Raw genomic sequence first — 21,263 nt, forward strand, 5'->3', positions numbered from 1 at the left:
ATTCCTGTGAGTCCAGAAAAGCAGAGTCTGATAAAAGACCCATGTACCTGGGCTTTGTTTTTAGATGATTCATTACGGGGAGGGTACAATGATTATTTATAAAGGTGATTTAGAGTGTAATTTCTTTGATTTTGAAGTTGGTTGGGCAACTTAATTTCAACACTTTAGTACGCCTTCTAGACTTGGCAGCTTTCTTGAAATCCGCCCCCCTTTCTTTTTTTAAGGGGTAGAGTAAGGGGGTTTTTGCGAGTTACTGTTGAGGTCTGGGCCCTCTGCTTCGGCCCTCTGGAAGCTCAGGCTGGCCCTGTGGCTTTTCTCCTCCCCACTCTTCAGTACAGCTCCCAGTAGTCTTCTCCAGCGCTGGCTGGAAATCTTCCCCGTTCACTTTGGAAGAGCAGATTCAGACTGAGACCACGCCCCACTCTTAAGTGTTTGTGGAGAATACTGACTAGGGACCCGAGAAGCCTGTTTTCCTCCTGAGTTTTCCTCTGCTCACTCTCCTTGGAATTCCAGCAGAACTGCATCCTCTTAACCTAATATGAGAACGTTTTATGTCCCAGATACTTTATGCTCGAGATAGGAAGTAAAAAGATAAGTAAAACATGGTCCCTGTCCTCTCCCAGCTCAGTTTGTTATGAGACTTTTAATTGCCTTGGAGAAGATACTGTTTTAAGATGTATTCAGCCATATAAACCTTAGTGAGAAGGAAAGATATGGAACTGGTTTTGGCTTATTGGGTTGGGGATACTTAGGATGAGGGAAGAGGCGGGAACTGCTCAAGAAGACATTACTAACAGATGGGATGGACTGTAGCCACTTTTTTGTTAAAATAAATTTATTTATTTAAAAAATTTTGAAAGGGAAATTCATTCATATGTTTAAAAAAATGTTAAAAATATACTATGAAAGTCTCCCTTCCTACCCTTGTTCCCTGTCTAATTCTTGTCATTTCAGAGTTTGTTTATATAAATATAAGCAAATAGGAATATATATTTTTATTTACGTATACCCCTCCATTTTTACCCTGTGGTGACACTCTCTACACACTATCCTGTATACCTTTCTTTTATTACTTAATATCTTTATTGTTTAATTTTTTTTAAAGATTGACACCTGTGCTATTATCTGTTGCCAGTCTTTTTTTTTTTTTTTTTAGCTTTACTGAGTCTTTATTCTTTTTTTTTTTTTTGAGGAAGACTAGCCCTGAGCTAACACCCACTGCCAATCCTCCTCTTTTTGCTGAGGGAGGTTGGCCCTGAGCTAACATCCGTGCCCATCTTCCTCTACTTTATATGTGGGATGCCTGCCACAGCATGGCTTGATAAGCAGTTCTAGGTCCGCACCTAGGATCCCAACTGACGAACCCTGGGCGACTGAAGCGGTTTGTGCGAACTTAACTGGTACGCCACTGGGCCAGCCCCCAATCTTTTTTTTCTTCTTCTTCTTCCCAAAGCCCCTCTAGTACACAGTTGTATATTCTAGTTGTAGGTCCTTCTGGTTGTGCTATGTGGGACACTGCCTCAGCGTGACCTGATGAGCGGTGCCGTGTCCACGCCCAGGATCCAAACTGGTGAAACCCTGGGCTACCAAAGCAGAGTGTGTGAATTTAACCGCTTGACCACAGGCTGGCCCCTGTTACTTACTATCTTACAGAGATTTTTCTGTGTGAATACATGCAGAGCTTCCTCATTCTTTTCTATGGTCATATAATACTGTTTATGCATGTACCTTGATTTAAGTAACAAGCTCCCTATTGATGGACATTGAAGTATTTGCTCATCTTTTACTATTGCAATCATTGCTACAATGAGTAATCTTATATATACATTCTATATCATTTAGCATGTGTGCTGATATATGTGTAAATTTCTAGTAGTGAAATTGCTGCATCAAAGGCTTTACGCATTTGCAATTTTGATATCCAGGCCAAATTGCCTTCTACAGAGATGTTAATGACTTACACACTGATCAGCAATGCCTATTTCCTCATAGTTCCACCTTTGGAATTTTTATCATACTTGTGATTTTTACCAATTTGATAGGTGAAAAATGGCTTACAGTGAAGTTTTAATTTCTGTTTTTCTTATGAGTGAAGTTGTGTATTTTTTCTTATAGTTGAGTCATTGATACTTCCTTTTCTGCGAAATGCCTTTTCATATCCTTTGTCTATCTTTTGCTGACTTTTTACTTGCCAGTTTCTCGGAGCTCTTTATATAATAGTAATATTACCCTTTGTAATATGAGTTGCAAATAAATTTCCCAGGGTTTTTTTTTTTTTTTTTTAATGACTTATGGTGTTTTTTGCCATGAGGAATCTTGATTTTTATATTGTTGGGTTTATCACTGTTTTCCCTTATGGCCTTTGCAGTATCCTGGCCCACTATTGATGGCACAAAATCATTCATTCCTCTTTCCACGGTGCCTCCTCACTTTTCCCACTTCAATTTTGGATTGACAGCAGAAAGCTGTTGGTACCTTCCTCCCCAAGTCTGTTCCTGGGACTGTATTCTTTGTCAGTGATAGGGTAGCCCTGGATAATTTTGTTAGGAGATTTTAGTGTTCTGAAAAATCCCCCATTTTCTTAATTACTGGCACTCTAGAAAACTCTTTGGCAGTTTCTTACAAAACTAAATGTGCAATTACCATGCAGCCCAGCGATTGCACCCGTGGGCATTTATCCCAGAGAAATGGAAACTTATGTTTACACAGAAACCTGTACATGACTGTTCATAGCAACTTTGTTTGTAATAGCCTCAAACTGGAAACAACCCAAATGTCCTTCAGTGGGTGAATGGTTAGACAAACTCTGGTACATACATACCATGGAATACTACTCAGAAATAAAAAAAGAATAAACTGTTGATACATGCAACAGCTTAGATGAATCTCCATTGTATTATGTTGGGTGAAAAAAGGCAGTCTCCAAAGGTTACATATTGTATTACTCCATTTATAAAACATTTTTGAAATGACAAAATTTAAAAACTGGTGAACAGATTAGTGGTTACCAGGAGCTAAGGATGGGAAGGAGAACGAGAGAGAAGTGGATATGGTTATAAAAGGCAATGTGAGAAATCCTTGTGGTCATGGGCTAGCTCAGTATCTGACTGTGCTGGTCTATACACGAACCTACACATGTGAAAAAATTAAATAAAATAACAATTGAATAAAAAAGGAATTAAATACACAGGCACACACACACACACAAATGAGTGCCAGTAAATTGGGGACATCTGAATAAGGTCAGTGGATTGATCAATGTCAGTGTTCTGGTTGTGATATTGTAGTTTTGCAAGATGTTACCTTTGGGGAAAACTGGGGTACACAAGATCCTGTACACAGGATCTCAATAAAAATTTCAATTGAAAAATAAGTCCTCATTTCTGCAAATACCAGCCTCCCCAAAAGCTGCTATGTAGAGGCAGGTTCAGCCGGAGTAAGTGGTGCTCTCCTGTGTTAGGGTCAGCAGGGGGACAGCTGAGGGACCTAGTGCTGGCGGCGGAATGTCGGGAAGCAGAGCAGTGCCTCGGGTTCAGCCCAGCGGTCTGCTCTGTCAGCTGGATGAAGATCTGAGAGCACTGACTGGCATTTCCAAGGATTCTCTGGGACAGCCCCACTGGGTAGCCCATCTTACAGCCTGTTTGAGAGGAAAAGAACGCTGGCTTAGGCTCCAATACCTCAGAACCAGTGAGGATTTGACACTGGTGGCTGGGGAACAGGAATGGGGGAGGGTTCCCCTGCAAGACGAGCTTCGATGGGGTGGGCCCACCCTGATCATGCCTAGCACGTGTGCCATGGTCATATTTATTTCGGTGCACCTTGTGTTAGATCGTTGGCTCTGTATGAGACAGAGCGTGGCCTAGCACTGTGGTTCTCAGTGTGGTGGGGGATCCCTGAGATCCCCAGGCCCCTGCTAGGATTCTCTGAGGTCAAAACTATTTTTACAGTAATACTTAGACATTTGCTAATTACTCTCTTCGTTTACAAGTGTACAGTGGAGTTTTCCAGAGGCCGCGTGATGTGAAATGGCAACAGATTAAATACAGAAGTGGAAGCAGATACGAGTCTCCAGTTGTTTTCCATTAAGCCAGACGTTAAAAAGACTTACAAAAATGTAAACCAGTGCCACTCTTCTCACTTTTGTTTTGGAAAATATGATTATTTTCCTTAAAATATGTTATTTATGTTAACTTGTTATGGGGTTATTATTGTTACTTTAAAATGATTTAATAAATATTGAAGAATTTTCTCATTGTAATTTTTTTTTTTTGGTGAGGAACGTTTGCCGAGCCAACATCTTGCCGGTCTTCCCCTTTTTTTGTTTGAGGAAGATTGGCCTTGAGCTAACATCTGTTGCCAATCTTCCTCTTTTTTTTGCTTGAGGAAGATTAGCCCTGACCTAATATCTGTTGCCAGTCTTCCTCTTTTTTTGCTTGAGGAAGATTTGGCCCTGAGCTAATATCTGAGCCAGTCTTCCTCTATTTTGTATGTAAGTCACCACCTTAGTACGGCTGACGAGTGGTGTAAGTCTGTGCCTGGATCCGAACCCAAGCTGCCAAAGCAGAGCACACTGAACTTAACTACTAGGCCACAGGGTCGACCCCTTCTCATTGTAATTTTTAATAGGTGAATATTGATATAAACTACATAAACAAAAGCTCTTTAGGATCCTCCATAATTTTTGAGAGGGTTAAGGTGTCCTAACACCCAAAAGTTGGTGAACCTTTGGCACAAGCCACTTGGCCAGAAGTCGGTGGGCTTGAGTTCTACTCAGGACTTTGCTGTGTGACCATGAGCAAGTGACGTAGCCTCTTAAATTGATTTCTTCTTCTTTAAATGCTAGTAATTATCCTGTTTTATACACCTTAAATAAACATAAGATAATTCTGTGTGAAAAGCTTTGAAAATATGTCCTATGCAAATGTAAGGAATTTAATAGTTATACAACTAAACAGATGTTGGAAGAAGATGTAAAGAATCAGGTTTATGATATGTTAGCCGACATTCTGTTCACTTTTTAATTTGTTTTCATTTTTGCATCTTCTGACAGTTTCTGTATACATTTTATTTCTTTTTCTCAGTTTCTCAGACAACCATTTCAATTATTAAAAGGAATTAAGTCAATACATCTTCCAGCGTTTTCAGTCAAGAAGGGATTTATATTCCTGATACCTTGAAGTAGTGTCATAAGGTCAAGAGCGCTATCTTGGAGAAACCACTTACCAGCTGTGTGACTTTAGGAAAGTTACTCATTCTCTCTGTGTCTTGGGTTCTTCATCTGTAAAATGGGGCTAATAATACCTCACTTTCCAGGGCAATTATGAGTCTGAAAAATAATAAACATGAAGTACTCTGCCAAGTGCTTGGTACAATATAGATGCTCCATAAATAATCATTGTTATGATTGTTATTAGCATATAATAAAAGATGTAAGAATAAACTTGTCTTTTACTCTGTCTTCAGTAAAAAGAAAAAGCTACTTTATTCATAAGTTTATTAGCAGTAATTTCTGTTTCATTTGATTTCGTTCTTTTTTTCTGCTTTGAAGGGCTGTTGAGTGGCCAGACTTCCCCCACAAATGCCAAATTGGAGAAGCTGGATTCTCAGCAGGTGTTGCAGCTCTGCCTCAGGTACCAGGATCACCTCCACCAGTGTGCAGAGGCCGTGGCTTTTGATCAGAACGCTTTGGTTAAACGAATCAAAGAGGTAATGTATTGTGGGAAAATAACATCCCTGACTCATTATTGGGATTCCCTCTGATTCCTGGTTCTTTTGTACTGGGTTTTCTGAGGAAAGAAGAATCATAATTCATGTGAAAGTACTTAATAAACTAAAGAGCATGGCACAAATGTTGAGTAATTGTTAATAATAGTAAGTAGGTCCTTCTTTTAAGCACTTAAATATCTCATTGACTGGACCACTGCTTGGCACAGCTCTGGGAGCACCAAGGTATAAGTAAATACATTTTCCAAAGGTTTCAATCAAGAAGGGGTTTATGTTCCTGATACCTTGAAGTAGTGTCATATAAAGAAAAGGCCAAGAGCTCTATCTTGGAGAAACCACTTATGTGAATGGCACCCCTGGAGTTGCTTAACAAAAAATTCCTGGTTATTGAGTCAGGCGAAAGAAGAAGATGGACGTGAGGAAACGCAGGAGAAGGGTTGAGAATCACTACAAATTGATTATCAATTAGTAATGGATGTAGTACATCCTTGAGATTACAAAGTTGTCATCAGTTATATTGATAGATTTAAATTTGCTAACACCTCCAATATTTTAGTACTTATCTTTCATAAAATATATGCATGTATGCTTCTCTCCTGGATTAAATACTTTTATTTGGACGAGTATTAAACATGACCTTTCATATTGGTTGGCATTGATGTGGCCTTTCCAATATTACAAGCTTATTTTACTACATTATGATCTGCAGAGCTTGAAATCCCAAACATGACTGTGCATTAGAATCACTTGGGTTTTTTGTTTGTTTGTTTCAGTATTGTGTTCTTTTCTCCGTCCAGTCGGTCTGGACTGTGATCTGTGAATCATTATTTTAATAAACTCACCAAATGATACTGGTGCCTTTCTCCATTACCTGGGATTGGGGAACCACTGGTCTAGAGCACTATTTTCCAAAAGTTGTTTTACAAAACTAGTTCCATGTAAAACTCAAACTTTTTTCTTATCTCGTCACCACCCTTGGAAATTCAACGGATGTTGTCTTATTGAAAATTCTTAGGAATCTCCTAGTAAAGAAAAGCAACACTTTTCAAACTTATTTGATTTCAGAACCCTTTGTTTAGGTAACAGCTATTAACATCTTAGAGAAGTAGTGTTTTTTAACGTGCTTTGGGAAATGGTTTTGTGGATGTAAGACCTTACCATTTTTGACTCCTATGCTAGAAGTTAACTATGATATTAACAGAGAGAAGACTTTAGAATAAATCAACTTTTTAATGCTTTTTATCTTCTTTTTGAAAGGTCCTCTAATTCATACCTGTCATTTTGTGGTTTAGGAAAACGTGGTGCAGAAAAGTCCAGTGGCTAGTTCGTTGTCAAAGAGCAGGGTGACATATCTTGTAGCTGATAGTACCAGACAAAGGTCCTTATTATACCACATTTTCAAGACTCCAGAGCACTGTTTCTTGGCCTGGAATGTGTGATAGAATCACCTGGGATTTTTCTCCTCCAATATCTGTGATGAAAAATTTTATACACATGCTGAAGTAGACAAATACTGGGAACTTTCATGTCCTCGTTGCCCAGCTACACAGGTGTCAACTTGTGGACACGCCTGTTTCATCCAACCCCACTCACTCTCTGCCTCCTCCCCAACTGGTCCCTTTTGCAGCAAATCTCAGGTATGTCATTTCATTCATAAATACTTAAGTATATATCTTTAAAAGTAAAGGAGTCTTTTTAAAAAACTTTTTAAAAAACAGCCACAATGCAGTTATCATACCTGAAATATTTAACAGTGTTACCTCAATTCATTCACTATAGCTGAGGTGCTTTTAAGAAAATACTGCTGTGTAGATCGCATTCAAAACCAGTTGGATTGAGGGTGCCGGCCCCGTGACCGAGTGAGTGGTTGAGTTTGCGCACTCTGCTTTGGCGGCCCGGGGTTTCGCTGGTTCGGATCCTGGGTGCGGATGTGGCACCGCTCATTAGACCATGCTGAGGCGGCGTCCCACATGCCACAACTAGAAGGACCCACAATTAAAATATACAACTACATACTGGGAGGATTTGGGGAGAAAAAGCAGGGGGAAAAAAAGCCAGTTGGGTTGAAATCTTTGAAGGGTGGTGGGTGGGGAAGGGTGGAAGCTGGGCATTGGTATTTATGAAAGTATTCTAGATGATTCTAACATGTAACCAGAGTTGAGAACCAGTGTTGTGGAGCGTTCATTTAAAACAAGTAAACTGAGTTTAAAGTTCTGTTTGAGGAACTTTGGGATTTACCTTGGGTAGACATTAGTGACCCAGGATTGTTGCAAAACAGAGAACTGGACTGTTCACAGTACTCAGCAGTTCTCTTAGGGCAGAGGACATGAGCGCTCTTTTAGGGTTGTCATTGGTGACTTGTCATCTCTGTTGGTAAGTGTTAGCAAACTCCTGAAACATACACATCCATCTGTGCTCACTTCAAACCATAGGGTTGAAATTAGTCACTTCCAAATGAATAAAGCAGAGGATGTAGTTTTGATCAAGCACCAACTCTCTGATATTATTCCAGATGTTTCCTGGAAATTTGGCTGCAAGTGTGAGGAAGTAACATAATGCTATACGTGTTGAAAAGTAAGGGAACTTAATAACGATGGAGACTATGTGTTAAGTGGAAGTGGAGAGCTGGACCAGCCAGAGGCCCATAAAGTTATAGTGTTTGTGATCACTGAAGTTTGGATAAAAGGAAACATGGCTATAACTGTTTCTGATTTAGATAAAAGAAAATCAAGGAGTTAGCTAAGCTTTCCTGTTGCTAAATTTGGATGACGCTCTTGAATGGAAAGTTTCTGTTTTACAAACGTGTGTATTGAGAGAGGATTAGAAGATACAGGTAGTCTTCCTTCACAAACAGGGAGTCTTGTAATATACTTGGACCGCTAGTTTCCTTAATGGCTATAGGATGATGCCTCAGTCTACCAACCCACATTGCTGAGCAACTATTGCAGACCTGCTTGGTGTGAGGTCCTTTAGGGGTTAGAGAGAAGTGTGACGTTGTTCCTGCTCACTGAGAACTTAGTCTAGGTGAGAGAACAAAGATACACAGAACAGTAGCATGAAAGATAAGGCACTGTCAATGGAGATTATTTAATTGTGGTTTATAACTGAAGTTCTGTAAGAGTTAAAGATCAGGATATCCTGGAGTAGGATAGGTCTTAAAGGAAAACTAGGATTTGGGAAATGAATGGAGAGAAAGAGCAGAGCTTTGCTGGATAAGGAAACAGTTTGACAAGTCTTAGAAGAAAATTAACTTTGGGGCTTCAGGGGACAGTGAAGAAACTAAACTTGTTCAAAGAAATCTTCTCTGTGTTAAGAACCACAGAAGGGTGGAAGATCTTAGAGACCTTCTGGTCCAGTGCCGTCACTATTTAGATGCAGAAATTGAAGCTTTTTAGAGAAAGTAAGCAATTTATCCAGGGTCACAGAGTGAGATAGTGGCCAAAATTATGGAATTAAAAGCGGATGAAGATCAAAGGATTTTTTGGTTTTTGGGTTTTTTTGCAGGTGGCATCCTTGACCGTGTTTACAGGTGAGGGGGAAGCGACAGATGAGAAGAGATCAAAGGTGAAGGCTAGAAGGGAATTCTTAGAGTAAGGTCCCTGAGGAGGCGAAAGATGGTAGGATTTAGAGCCCTGGGGGCATTGGCTTGGAGAGAACAGGCAGGAGATGGGCAAGTTTATAGAAAGAGGGTGCCGGGTGGAGCTCAGTCACACCCGAGGAACTTGTGTGTTCTCTCTGAAGAAGGGGGACGTCGTTTGTGGAGGGTGACCGTTGAGTAGTAGTACAGCCGTGAGCACTGAGAGTCCCTCACTGAGGGCTCAGCTAAGGGGGATACCTTCTACTTGTATCTGTGGGCGATTTAGCATAGTGGTTCTGTGTGTGAACTCCAGAGCCTCAGTGCCTGGGTTCAAATCCTGGCACTGCCTCTAACTAGCTCTGTGACCTTGGACAAGTTACTTAATCCTCTGAGCCTCAGTTTCCTCTTCTATTATATGGGGATAAGAATAGTATCCACCTCAGAAAGGTTTTATTGAGGTTAATTGAGGTACTGTATGTAAAGTACCTAGGAGTGGGTCTGCCTATAGTAAACACTATAGTGTTAGCTCTTGTTATTGTTTACATATTAATAATGACCAAAGGAGAAAAGCCAGTTTATTGCCATGAATTGGCCCATGTGAAGTTTCTTGATACTGGTAGCAGCCTAAATATTGGCTCCTTTTACCTCTACTCTCAACCTAAGTGTGGTAAAAGAAGTAAATAGAAGCTAGACAGATCATTTTTAGCCCACCCTGGTTTCCTCGAACTCTGCGTCATTTCTTTCATGCCATGGGTATATGACTTGTGGAATTTTTGTAGTCAGTTTAAGTGTTTGTTCTGCTTTGTGAATAGCAAACTGGTGCCTGGGGAACATGGATCATGAGAAATTTGGAACTGAATGGCAGCAAATGACTAGTCCTTGGCTTCTAGGCTGTGGAGTCAGCATTTCTTATCATTTCAGTGATTTTCTGTGATATCTCATCATTTCTTGTTAAGGATTTGAGTTCACAGGCAGACACTTTTAGCTTTAGGTTCCATCTGTCACTGAAATTTGGGTTAAGTGAAGGGAGAAAGGAATATGCATCCTCCTAATGTGAGTACTTTCCCTGGGTTGGGGGAGGTAGGGGAGGAAGGCAGGTGACAATTACACAGCCCCAGGAGGACATAGTTGGGACCTTTGGAGCAGTTCTCATTGCTGAGCTGCATCATGGTTCTGCCTCACTCTAGTTGTGTCAGTGGGTAAATATGTTCATAGATTAGACGACCTTCTTAACTAAGGTAAATTTTGTTTATTTTGTTATGGTTATTGTGTGCTTGCTTAAAGCCTTGAAACTAAATTCATGATTGATTCTGGTAGTCGCTGTGTTTTTCATTCTTAGATGTGTTGATAAGCAGGTTATTTTAGCATAAACCAATGTGGAGCATTGAATGGAGGTTCAGATGAACAAGTAAGAAAGAATTGCAATTCTTAGAATATGATTACTTAGGATTAGAAAGAGACCCTAAAGTTTCTCTAATTTAGTCCTGTCATTGCATAAATAAAGATACCAAAGTTGTAGGAGTTTATTTGGGATTTGCCCAACATTTTTCTCCTAGTTAATGACTAAGATGATAGAAGATGAGCCTGCCTGATCCCCAGTTCTCGTTGCCAGTTTACCATATTACTTACGTTGTGCTGCTTTGGAGCCTTCCATTTTGTTTGTAGCCGGTCCTTTCTTGCGCAGTAGGCACTCAACTGGTGCTTGACGGAGTGAGCTCCTGTTCCTGGGCCTGCCCACGGAGCTGGGCAGGGGTTCCTTTCTGTTGACAGTACTGTGATGTTTGAGACCTAGCTGGCATCATTTTCCAAGGGCTGACCTGACTTCCTGTACCACATTTCCTCCCGTGGGGCTGGGAGAGCGACTGATCAAGGGTAAACGAGTTGCTTACAGTGTTGCACAGAGAATCAGTGTCTGAACTGGCATTGGCATTCATTCTGAGCCCCTCCATTGAAAGCCTGGTTTGAGTGAGCCATTGGCCTGGTGAGGCTGCTACTCTTCTGCAACCTTGAACTGAATCCCCTTTAAATGATAACATTGTTGGATTCTTGTTGCTGCTTTTAAACATATCCCGGCATCAGTTGCTGCTTGCTTGGCCTCAAATTATAAAATGATTTGGGAATGTTTATTTAAAACTGTAAATTTTGACAAGAGTGTAGAGATGTGTTGGGCTTCTTTTTTTGCTGAAATGCTGAAGGCAAGACATTTCAAGAAAGTTTTGTATTCCCTTTCTAACTTACAAGTTACTCTCGTGTAAATTTCAGATTGAGACCTTACAATATAATTATAGTTTTCCCCACTCATTGTCCTTTGGGCAACCTTTCCTTTTGGTGAGAAATACAGCTGGTCCCTTGGGTGGCAGGAAATACAGATGGGGGACTGGGCTCATTCTGGTTTGTCTGGCTGTAAGGTATGCTGTATGGTACTTCCTTGAGCCTAGCCTCACACTTCCTTTACACCAGCATTGTCTTGCCAAAAGGCAGAAATCCTGGAAGAGGGCCCAATCTAGTTTATGACTTGCCTGTTGGAAATGTAGGCTTGTGTTTTTTTTGGTGACACATGAGCAACTCCCAGTTATTTGACTGCTCCGAGATTTAACTCCGTGCAGATTCTGGGTACTGACATATGCCTATGTGTGAAGAGTAGCCCCATTTCCCCCCAGTTTGCCTGCCCCAGACACGGCCCTAGAAGGCTGGCTCTGCCAATTTTCCTAGTACTGGCCGCATGTGCCAGGCACTGGAGCCCCTTTTCCTCTTCCTCCCGCAGCTCATTTCCAGTTTACCAGGTTGGGCAATGCTAGAGGCCCCATGTAGCTGCCCCTCTAGTGAGGAATGTCAGAGTAACTGCAATCTGTAAGCCAGCAGGTAAGCAATATTCAGGGCACATGGGTTATAGAACTGGAAGCAGGGCTGGGAAAAGATATTTCCTGTCCTGTATCTCTTTCAGTGAAGAAAGACAAAGAATTTTAGCAAATTTGAGCATTGCTGCAATGCCGAGAACAATGCCTGGCACAGTAACATTTAATAAATATTTGTTAAATGAACAACTTAATATATTGTTCAATTTTCTCAATATCTTTATCACGGTGACTGATAAGCTTTCTTATTCTACTAGAGAAAATAAAGGTTCTAAGGGTTGTATTAGGTAGGGTAGGCTAGACTGCCACTATAAATAGACTCAAAAATGTGTAATGGCTCAAATGCAGCAGCAGTTTATTTCTTGCTCATGTTTCTGGTTAGCAGATGACTCTCCTCCGTTGAGTTCAGGGATTTGGGCTCCTCTCATCTTGTGGCTCGGTCATGGCCAAAGACCACATTGTTGTTGGCATCCAGTTGGTGAAAAGGGAAAAAGAGTGGAATAGCACAGAGGGGAGGTTTTTATGGGCCGAACCTGTAAGTCTTGCACATCACATGGCCACAGCTGACTCCAGAGGAGGCTGAGAAATGTAGTCAGTGTGTCCCCAGCGTTATACTAAATTTTGAGCATCTGTGTCACCTTTGAACTTACATCTCTAAAATGCATCTGTAGCCCAACCTTGAGATTCAGAAAAGCTGGTGCAGGGTTCCATGGTAAATTTCACTTGGTTTAAATCCTTCTGTCAGTGAAAACCAAGTGATATTAAGAACACACTTAAGTTTTTAACATTAAGTGAAAAAACTAGGACACAGCATTATGTAGTCAATATTAGCAATTTCAACTATGTTAAATCTTCTTAGAAAAAGATTAGAAGGAAACAAGACAGTTAGTTGTGGTTGCCCTTTGGTGATGAGATGATCAGTGGTGTTTATTTTTCGCCTGCTTCGTTCTATTTTCTTAGATTTTACAAATCTCATCTTGAACATAGCCAGCCCTGGTGGTCTAGTGGTTAAGATTCTAGTAGCTCTCACAGCTGGGGTTCATTTCTGGTCAGGGAACCACATCACCCATCTGTCAGTTGTCATATGGTGGCGGCGGCGTGTTGCTGTGATGCTGAAATCTCTGCCACTCATATTTCAAATACCAGTGGGGTCACCCATGGTGGACAGGTTTCAGTGGGTCTTCTACTAAGACAGACTAGGAAGAAGGACCTGGCCACCCACTTCCAAAAGAAGAAAAACAAACTGGCCATGAAAACCCTGTGAATAGCAGCAGAGCATTGTCTGATAGAGCGCCAGAAGGTGAGAGGATCACTCAAAAAGACTGAGCAGGGTTCTGCTCTGCTCTACACAGGGTCGCTAGGAATCGGAATCAACTCAATGGCACTGTAAACAAACCTGAAACGTGCAATTTTTTTCAAATTTGCAATTCATTTTTCTCAAAATATATGAGCCTTATTAGGATTCTGTCTCCCTGGCTGCAGATTTGTGACTCATGGACATAAGGATATGCCTTTCAGAACTTTGCATGCGCGTGCCTTTACATGTCTGCTTCATTTATGAACTCATTCAGCTCTGTGTCAGGCTCTGTTCTAGGTGTTGAGGATATATCACTGAATAAAACAGACAGGCTCCCTTCCTCATACACCTTCTATTCCACTTGGGAAACAGAAAATAAACGAGGTAAAAAGTAAAACATATATAGATGCAAGATAAGTAGTAAGAATAAAAATATAAAGCAAGAAAAAAGATTTGAAATGTCAGTGGGGTGGAAATTTCAGGTAGGGTGGGCCAGGAAGGCTTTACTGAAAGGAGCTTTTAATCTGAAGTCCTCCTGGCTAGTATACAGTGAGCCAGGAGACTCTTCCTCGAAACTATCTGTACCGAAAACTTATCAGATTTTTTGACCAATGACAATCATAGTACACAAGATTCTGTTCATTATTAACAATCCATTCACTGTCGTACTTATCTGGCTGTTCTGAACTAGAGACTTATTTGCTATCTCTGTTGTCAGTTGGAGGACACTTGCAGATCCAAACTCCTTTTAAAGACATCTCTAATTCTTTCAAGTCTCAAGGATTCACAAAGGATTTCTCTAGGATGGGTCCCTAGAGGTTGAGGCAACAGTTAAGTTTTTTCTGCCCATGTTGACAGACTATACTTTATTTTTGTTTTTTTGGGATTTTTTGCAGAGGAAGATTCGCCCTGAGCTAACATCTGTGCCAGTCTTCCACTATTTTTAGTATGTGGGCTGCCAGCACAGTATGGCCGCTGACAGAGCAGTGTAGGTGTGCGCCCAGGAACCAAACCCAAGCCACCAAAGTGGAGCATGCTGAACTTAACTACTGGGCCACCAGGGTTGGCCCAACACACTATACTTTAATATTGTAAGATTTTGGATGCCATGCTGGCATTACTCCACAGTTCTCATTCTGCACGTGAATAGAGAGCTTATCACACATCTAAGGTCATATCAGACCATTACTAGAAATTGCTCATACGGAAAGTTAAGGTGACAGCCAACCTGCAGCCCAGAGAAAATAGGATAATGAATGTGCTCGTTATTAATGAATCTGCAGGACTGCAAGGAGCTATGTAAAGGAAAGGATTATTTTAGGGAGGCAAAGTCATTTATTTAGATGCAGCAAGACCAACAAGGAGGTGATTGCAAGATGTTATTCTACAGGAGTATGAACCTTAGTGGCACCATTGAAGCATAGTTTCAGTAGTGATTTCTTCCTATATCCTGAGGTACCTCAGCCATTCTCTTTCACCCTTGCTGACACGTAGATTCTCTGTAACCATTTGTTTGCCTGCCTTTCCATCTTGTAATAGTCAGAGTTATATTCTCTGAAATCTACCAAGTTCAGACTGCTCTCTGTTCTCCACTCCTGCTCCATGCCTTCTCCAGTGCTCTCCTGCTAGAATCGGCTCCCCATCTCTGCCTGATGAATCCTCTACTCCCATCAGTTTATGTCAACAGCCTGTACATAAAACGTTCCTGGTTTCCCTTAGTCAGAAGGGACCTCCTGCCTCATTTCTTTCCTAGTGCTTAGGAAATGTTTGCTGGATGCATTTGTGTCGTGAAGTTGAGTTGTCACCTCAGCTCTCTGCATGGGTGATGATATGGGCCGTGGACTCTAGGTCAGGCTCTTGCATGTCAGGAGAGGTCATCCAGCATCCTGTTTAGCAACACAGATTCTGGCATCAACTGAGATATGCCAGATTATTATATTAGTAGCATCATCATCATCATCATCGGATATTGAGTATCTCCCCATTCTTTCTTCAGGCATAGGGTAGAGGATTTTATCTATAAAATATTTATCTCCATACAACCTCCAAAGTCTGAGTCAAAAAAGGGATTGTGTTCATGGATAGTTTGGTACATAAATGAAGGACTCATAGAGCACATAAATAATCCAGTTTTACATTGTTTAGTCACCTTAGCTCAGGTTTTAAAATATTTAATGTATCACTTAGGTCATACAAACTGACTGTTTTTTCCCTTTAATCCTGGACATCGGGAAGGAGAGTCGAGGTTAGTGATGGGCCTCTCAGATTTTCTCCACTGTCCACCTACTCCATCTGCCGACATGGCTTCTCCACCTCCTCTCCTAAGGTAGTAGGAATAGTAGTAACAATAATACAGCCGTCATTTTGTACACGTTTTCCATGTGTCAGGACTGAAATAAGCATTTTACATATGTTATCATCTGCTTCTGACAGATAAAGAAACTGAGGTTCAGAGACCCAAAAGGTCACTCAAGGTTACACGGTTGTTCAGCGGTGGAGCTGGGGCTCAAACCCAGGTGTAAAACCCACATTTGAGCCTCCACAGCCCATGGTTTTTCTACTGTCCTTTTGTGTTTCTCTTCATTTCTTTATCCAAAAGCTTTTTACTGCCAGCTCCTCTCATTGGTGCGTAATGCTCACTCTCCCTGGCCCAGCACTCCTTTACGACCTTCCCTTTAGAGTTTCACACTATACTTTTGTATTTCACAGGCAATCCTTATAGGACGCAGCTACACTTAAAAAAAATAACCCTGAAGACCCCACATTTACGTCTTTAAAATGACAACCCTGCCTACTTTGAGGCTAACTTTTCCGTACTCCCAGTTGATCAGTTTTTGAGAAAGGGGCCTTTTTCCAGCATCTCAGAGGACTGTGGTTGGAGTGAAGGGGGACCGAGGGAGGCACAGTCAGGGGAGCGGAGAGTGGGCTCGTGCGGGGCTCTGTCCTCCGCCCTGCACTCTGGAAGGACCGCAGAGAGGGGCTCTTTGCCTCGTCAGACAGAAAGCTGAGCAGACTTCTCAAGGAAGCAGAAGGTCTTCTAAGGTGTGTGTCTGCCCTGAACTCAGATCTTTCCTGGAGTCCAGAGACAGCCCTCCTAAGGGAGAGGGGGGAGTGCAATTTCTGCCCTCCAGCTTTTATTTTTACCCTGATCTTCTTTTTTCTTTTCCCGATTTGCTGCCTTTCGGTCTAGTGTCACTTTCTAGCCCTTTCCTGGGAGGGGGAGGGTAATCTCCCTGACTGTAGCATGTTTAGCTTTGGGAACTACTTAAAGGTTTTGAGATTTCTCTCCTAAACATAAGGCCGAGGGTAAGAAGGCATAGGAGATTGGGCAAGTGATAAAATAATTATTGGAACGAAGTGATGCAATTAGAATTCCTGAGGTCCTGGTATCTCTTAATTCTTTTGAAGACCCAAATAAAATTTGTTCCTTTATGGAGACATTGTATTTAGGCACATTGTTTGAACAAAGGAAACAGGGTCACTTCAAAATATCCACTATGTGGTAATCGATGCTGTTCACCCTGTGGTGTAATTAATGAAAACATTGGCGACAGTCTGCCCATTGTTTGTCCGTTGCGCAACAGGAAATGGCAGACTAATAAGGAGCTGGAGAAGGCTTACGTAATTCCAGAAGGAAGCAGAAACTGCACACAGTTTTGACTGATATCCTCCAAATTGCAGATCTAGGCCCACTGAGCAAGTTCCTGTTCCAATAGGCATGGAGATTTTGATTTGACTTTGTCATTTGATGTTGCCGTCAATTAACTATAGATTTTTGTTGTCCTTATGGCCAGAAATCATGTCTTGAAAAGCTTTGTTTTAGATCACGGTTTTCACACACGGTTTCAATCGGTTTGACAGGGTACAGCTAGCTCTAGAGGAGGAAATGGCCCTGGCTGACTGTCGTTGCTCAGGGCAGCTGGCAGTACCGTGGTGTGGTGGCCCTTGGGCTCGAGATCTGGAGCCCAGTCCTGGCTCTGTGGCCTTGGGCAGATCGCTCAGCCGCTCTGGAGTAGTTTGTGTGTGTGAAGTGAGGGGTTGGGATTGAGTGATCTCTCAGGACCCTCACAGCTCGAAAAGTCTGTGTTCCAAGCCCCTTGGTGAAGTCAAGGATTGTGAAATGCTTGTACAAGTGAAATGTCAGAGTACAAAGTGTACAAACAGGCTTTGCCAGTGAAAATGTCATTCACGTTTATCTGCTGACAAATACTTTATTCCCTTTAGTCTCTGTTCTCAGTTTTTGTTTTGTAAATGTCCGTGTTATGTCTGGTAATTTGTTATTAAAAAAATAAATATTGGTGGTTAAATTAGAAACAAAAGTGTTCTTTCACTTCCCTTGAAAATTGTAAAAATTGCCATTTAAATTCATTTGCTAAGGGTTTCGAAAAGGTATTGAACACATTGCTCAACATAATATGTTTTAATTGAAATGAGTTGATATTTGAATTAATTAGCTCCGTAGAAAAGATAGGCGGAAATTAGGCGAAAAAGCACGAGTTTGTATTCTGGCTTCCCTGCTAGTACTAACTGTGTGACCCTTGGCGCCTTTTCTGATCTCTAAATCCCAATTCCACAACTCTAGTAGCAGAATTCTATTGTTCCTATAGGATCGTTGAGGAGTAAAGATAATGCATGTATAGTACACAGTACAATGCCTGGCATTCAGTAGATACTCAGTGGATAGTAGTTACAACTGCTATACATTATTTTATTAAATTAATTAAGATAACTAGGGAATTGCTGAATATTACATACTGTGTTCGATCTACCTAGTCATCCTAATATGATATACACATATTACTCAAAGAAATAGTCCCATGAATATAGACTTCAGTTTCTGTTTTTGGTAGACCATCCACGTAGACTGAGATTTGCCAGGGATTCTCACCTGATTTACAGATCATGGGTGTGATATGAGAATAAATGGCAAGAGTTTACTCTTATAGGCGTCATTGCAAGCTATTGTCTTCAGAAACAAGGTTACTTCAGAATGTCCGGTATGTGGTAATTGGTGCCATTTAGCCTGTGGTGTAATTAATGGAACCATCTGCCCATTGTTTGTCCATTGTGCAAGAGAGAGGCATCCTAGAGAGGATTCCCACAGAGAACTCTGGAAATGGTGATCTGGAGGAGGGTCAGAAAGCCAGAAACGCACAGTTGACCTGGAAAAGTTTTTCTTGAAGCCTGGCCTACCCTAACCTTTATAATCTATCTTAATCCCCACTAAAGGTCAAATGGTGAAGATATGGTGGGGATAGAAGATGGAGGGTGGGCTAGAATGTGCCAAACTTTGATTGGTGGCAAGAGTCATTCCACTCTCTGAGTGGAGACAGCTAATAATACGAGTCAAAGACAAAATCGGGAGGTAGCTGGTGTATGAAAGGTAGAGCAACTAAGCTCAAGCACCAGAGCTTAGAGTGGAAGAAAGATCTTAAGAAGGTGCCTCCAGTCAGAAGTGAGATTGAGAATGTGGTCATCATTGAGTCAGTTTAAGAACAAGCAAGAAAGGTTCCAAGACATTTCTGACAACTCTACTTTGAGACCTCTCCCCTTTTCATAGTACACAATTCAGTAGTTTTTAGTATATTCACAAAGCTGTGCATCTAACACCACTATCTAATTCCAAAACGTTTTCATTATCCAAAAAGAAACCCCATATAAATTAGCAGTCACTCCCCATACCCCATTCTCCTATCCCCTGGCAACCACTAATCTACTTTCTGTCTCTATTGACTACCTATTCTAGGCATTTCATATAAATGGAATCATACAATATGTGGCCTTTTGTGTCTGGCTTCTTTCACTTAGCGTAATGTTTTTAAGGCTCATCCATGTTGTAACTTATATCAATATCACATTCCTTTTTCTGGCTGAATAATATTCTCTTGTATGAATATACTACATTTTGTTTATCCATTCATCAGTTCATGGATGTGTGGGTTGTTTTCACTTTGGGGCAGTTACAAATAATGTTGCTGTGAACACTTGTGTACAAGTATTTGTGTGAACATAAGTTTCAGTTCTCTTGGGTATATACCTAGGAGTGAAATTGCTGGGTCATATGGTAAGTCTGTGTTTAGCTTTTGGAGAAACAACCAAACTCTTTTTCAAAGTGCTGTCCTATTTAACATTCCCACTAGAAGTCCACAAGGGTTCAAATTTTGCCACATCCTCACTGACACTTGTTATTGTCTGTCTTTTTATTTTAGCCATCCCTAGTCAGTGTAAAGTGATATCTTTTTGTGGTTTTGATTTTCATTTCCCTAATGTCTAATGATGTTGAACATCTTTTCATGTCTTTGTTGGTCATTTGTGTATCTTCTTTGGAGGAATAATGAGCTGTATTTGCAATGCAGATTTTGCCCTTGGGACAGTGCTAATTTATATATCTATGCTGGCTGTTCTTTCTTCAGGAGGATTAGTAGTTCTGAGATCCAGAACACGTGAAAGGGTGAAACTTTGTGTAAGACACTGAAGCAGTTTCCCTTGAATGTGGTCATATAATTTGAGAATTTCTTAGTTTTCTTTTAGTGCCGTGAAAAACAAATCTCCCAACGTATTTGGCCACTCAGTGGAATTTGTTATAATAATATAACTTACATTTTTATAGCTCTGTTCTGTTTTTAGATCACTCTTGTATATATCTTCTTCTTTATAATCTTCATAATACCACTGTAAGATAGAATGGATGGATGGATAGGTAATAATAATATTATTATTACCACTTTTAAAAAGTAGAAGCTGAGGGGCCAGCCTGGTGGCACAGCGCTTAAGTGTGCACATTCCACTTCGGTGGCCTGGGGTTTGCCGGTTCGAATCCTGGGTGCGGACCTGGCACCGCTTGGCAAACCATGCTGTGGTAGGTGTTCCAGATATAAAATAGAGGAAGATGGGCACAGATGTTAGCTCAGGGCCAGTTTTCTTCAGCAAAAAGAGGAGAATTAGCAGATGTTAGCTCAGGGCTAGTCTTCCTCCAAAAAAAAAATTAAATTAAAAAAAATTAAAAATAGAAAAAAAAAAAATAGAAGCTGAGACTCAGTTTGTAAGATTTGTCCAAGGTCACACAACTAATAGGGTTTAAATTCAAACTTTGTGACTTTCTATCTTTTTTTGAAAAAAAAAAAATTTATTTTTCCTTTTTCTCCCAAAGCTCCCTCTTACAAAGTTGTCTATTTTTAGTTGTGGGTCCTTCTGGTTGTGGCATGTGGGATGCCACCTCAGCATGGCTTGATGAGTGGTGCCATGTCCGCACCCAGGATCCAAACCAGTGAAACCCTGGGCTGCCGAAGCAGAGCACACGAACTTAACCACTCGGCCTCAGGGCCAGCCCCTGAGTTCTGTCTTTTTATGGTAATAAATTATGAGCCATGTCAAGGCTTTGTTGGGTGAATCTACCTTGCTAAAAATCAGTAATAGGCCCATCTCCATCTAGACATTTGAGGCATGGCCAAGTGCCCACAGATTGTTCCTGACCTCAGAATTCATTAGTTATATAGCTATAAACAGGATGAGTTGTCATTTTTCCATTTAATTCCTTTAGCTAGAAAAACTTTACAATAAAAGAGAATTGTGGGGCCAGCCCCAGTGGCCTAGTGGTTAAGTTCAGTGTGCTCCACTTTAGCAACCTGGGTTTGGTTCCTGGATGCACACCTACACCACTTGTCTGTCAGTGGCCATGCTGTGGTGGCAGCTCACATACAAAAAGAGGAAGATCGGCAGCCGATGTTAGCTCAGGGCGAATCTTCCTCAGCAAAAAAAAGCACACATAATTGTATATCACTGTGTATTCATTACATTTTGGGGCATAGAA

The 21,263-nt window shown here is 41.0% G+C and overlaps 1 protein-coding gene across 3 annotated transcripts in view; it reads left to right on the top strand.

Annotated features, from left to right (window-relative positions):
• BORCS5 (BLOC-1 related complex subunit 5) overlaps positions 1-21,263 on the top strand; it is an 83,006-nt gene that overhangs the window by 52,768 nt on the left and 8,975 nt on the right. For all 3 annotated transcript variants that reach the window (XM_014740554.3, XM_001501345.5, XM_070269920.1), the window contains exon 3: positions 5,549-5,706. In XM_014740554.3, coding sequence (XP_014596040.2) covers positions 5,549-5,706 — 158 coding nt within the window. The remainder of the gene's footprint in view (positions 1-5,548; positions 5,707-21,263) is intronic.

The sequence above is a fragment of the Equus caballus genome, chromosome 6, assembly GCF_041296265.1.
Source record: "Equus caballus isolate H_3958 breed thoroughbred chromosome 6, TB-T2T, whole genome shotgun sequence".
Taxonomy (NCBI): domain Eukaryota; kingdom Metazoa; phylum Chordata; class Mammalia; order Perissodactyla; family Equidae; genus Equus; species Equus caballus.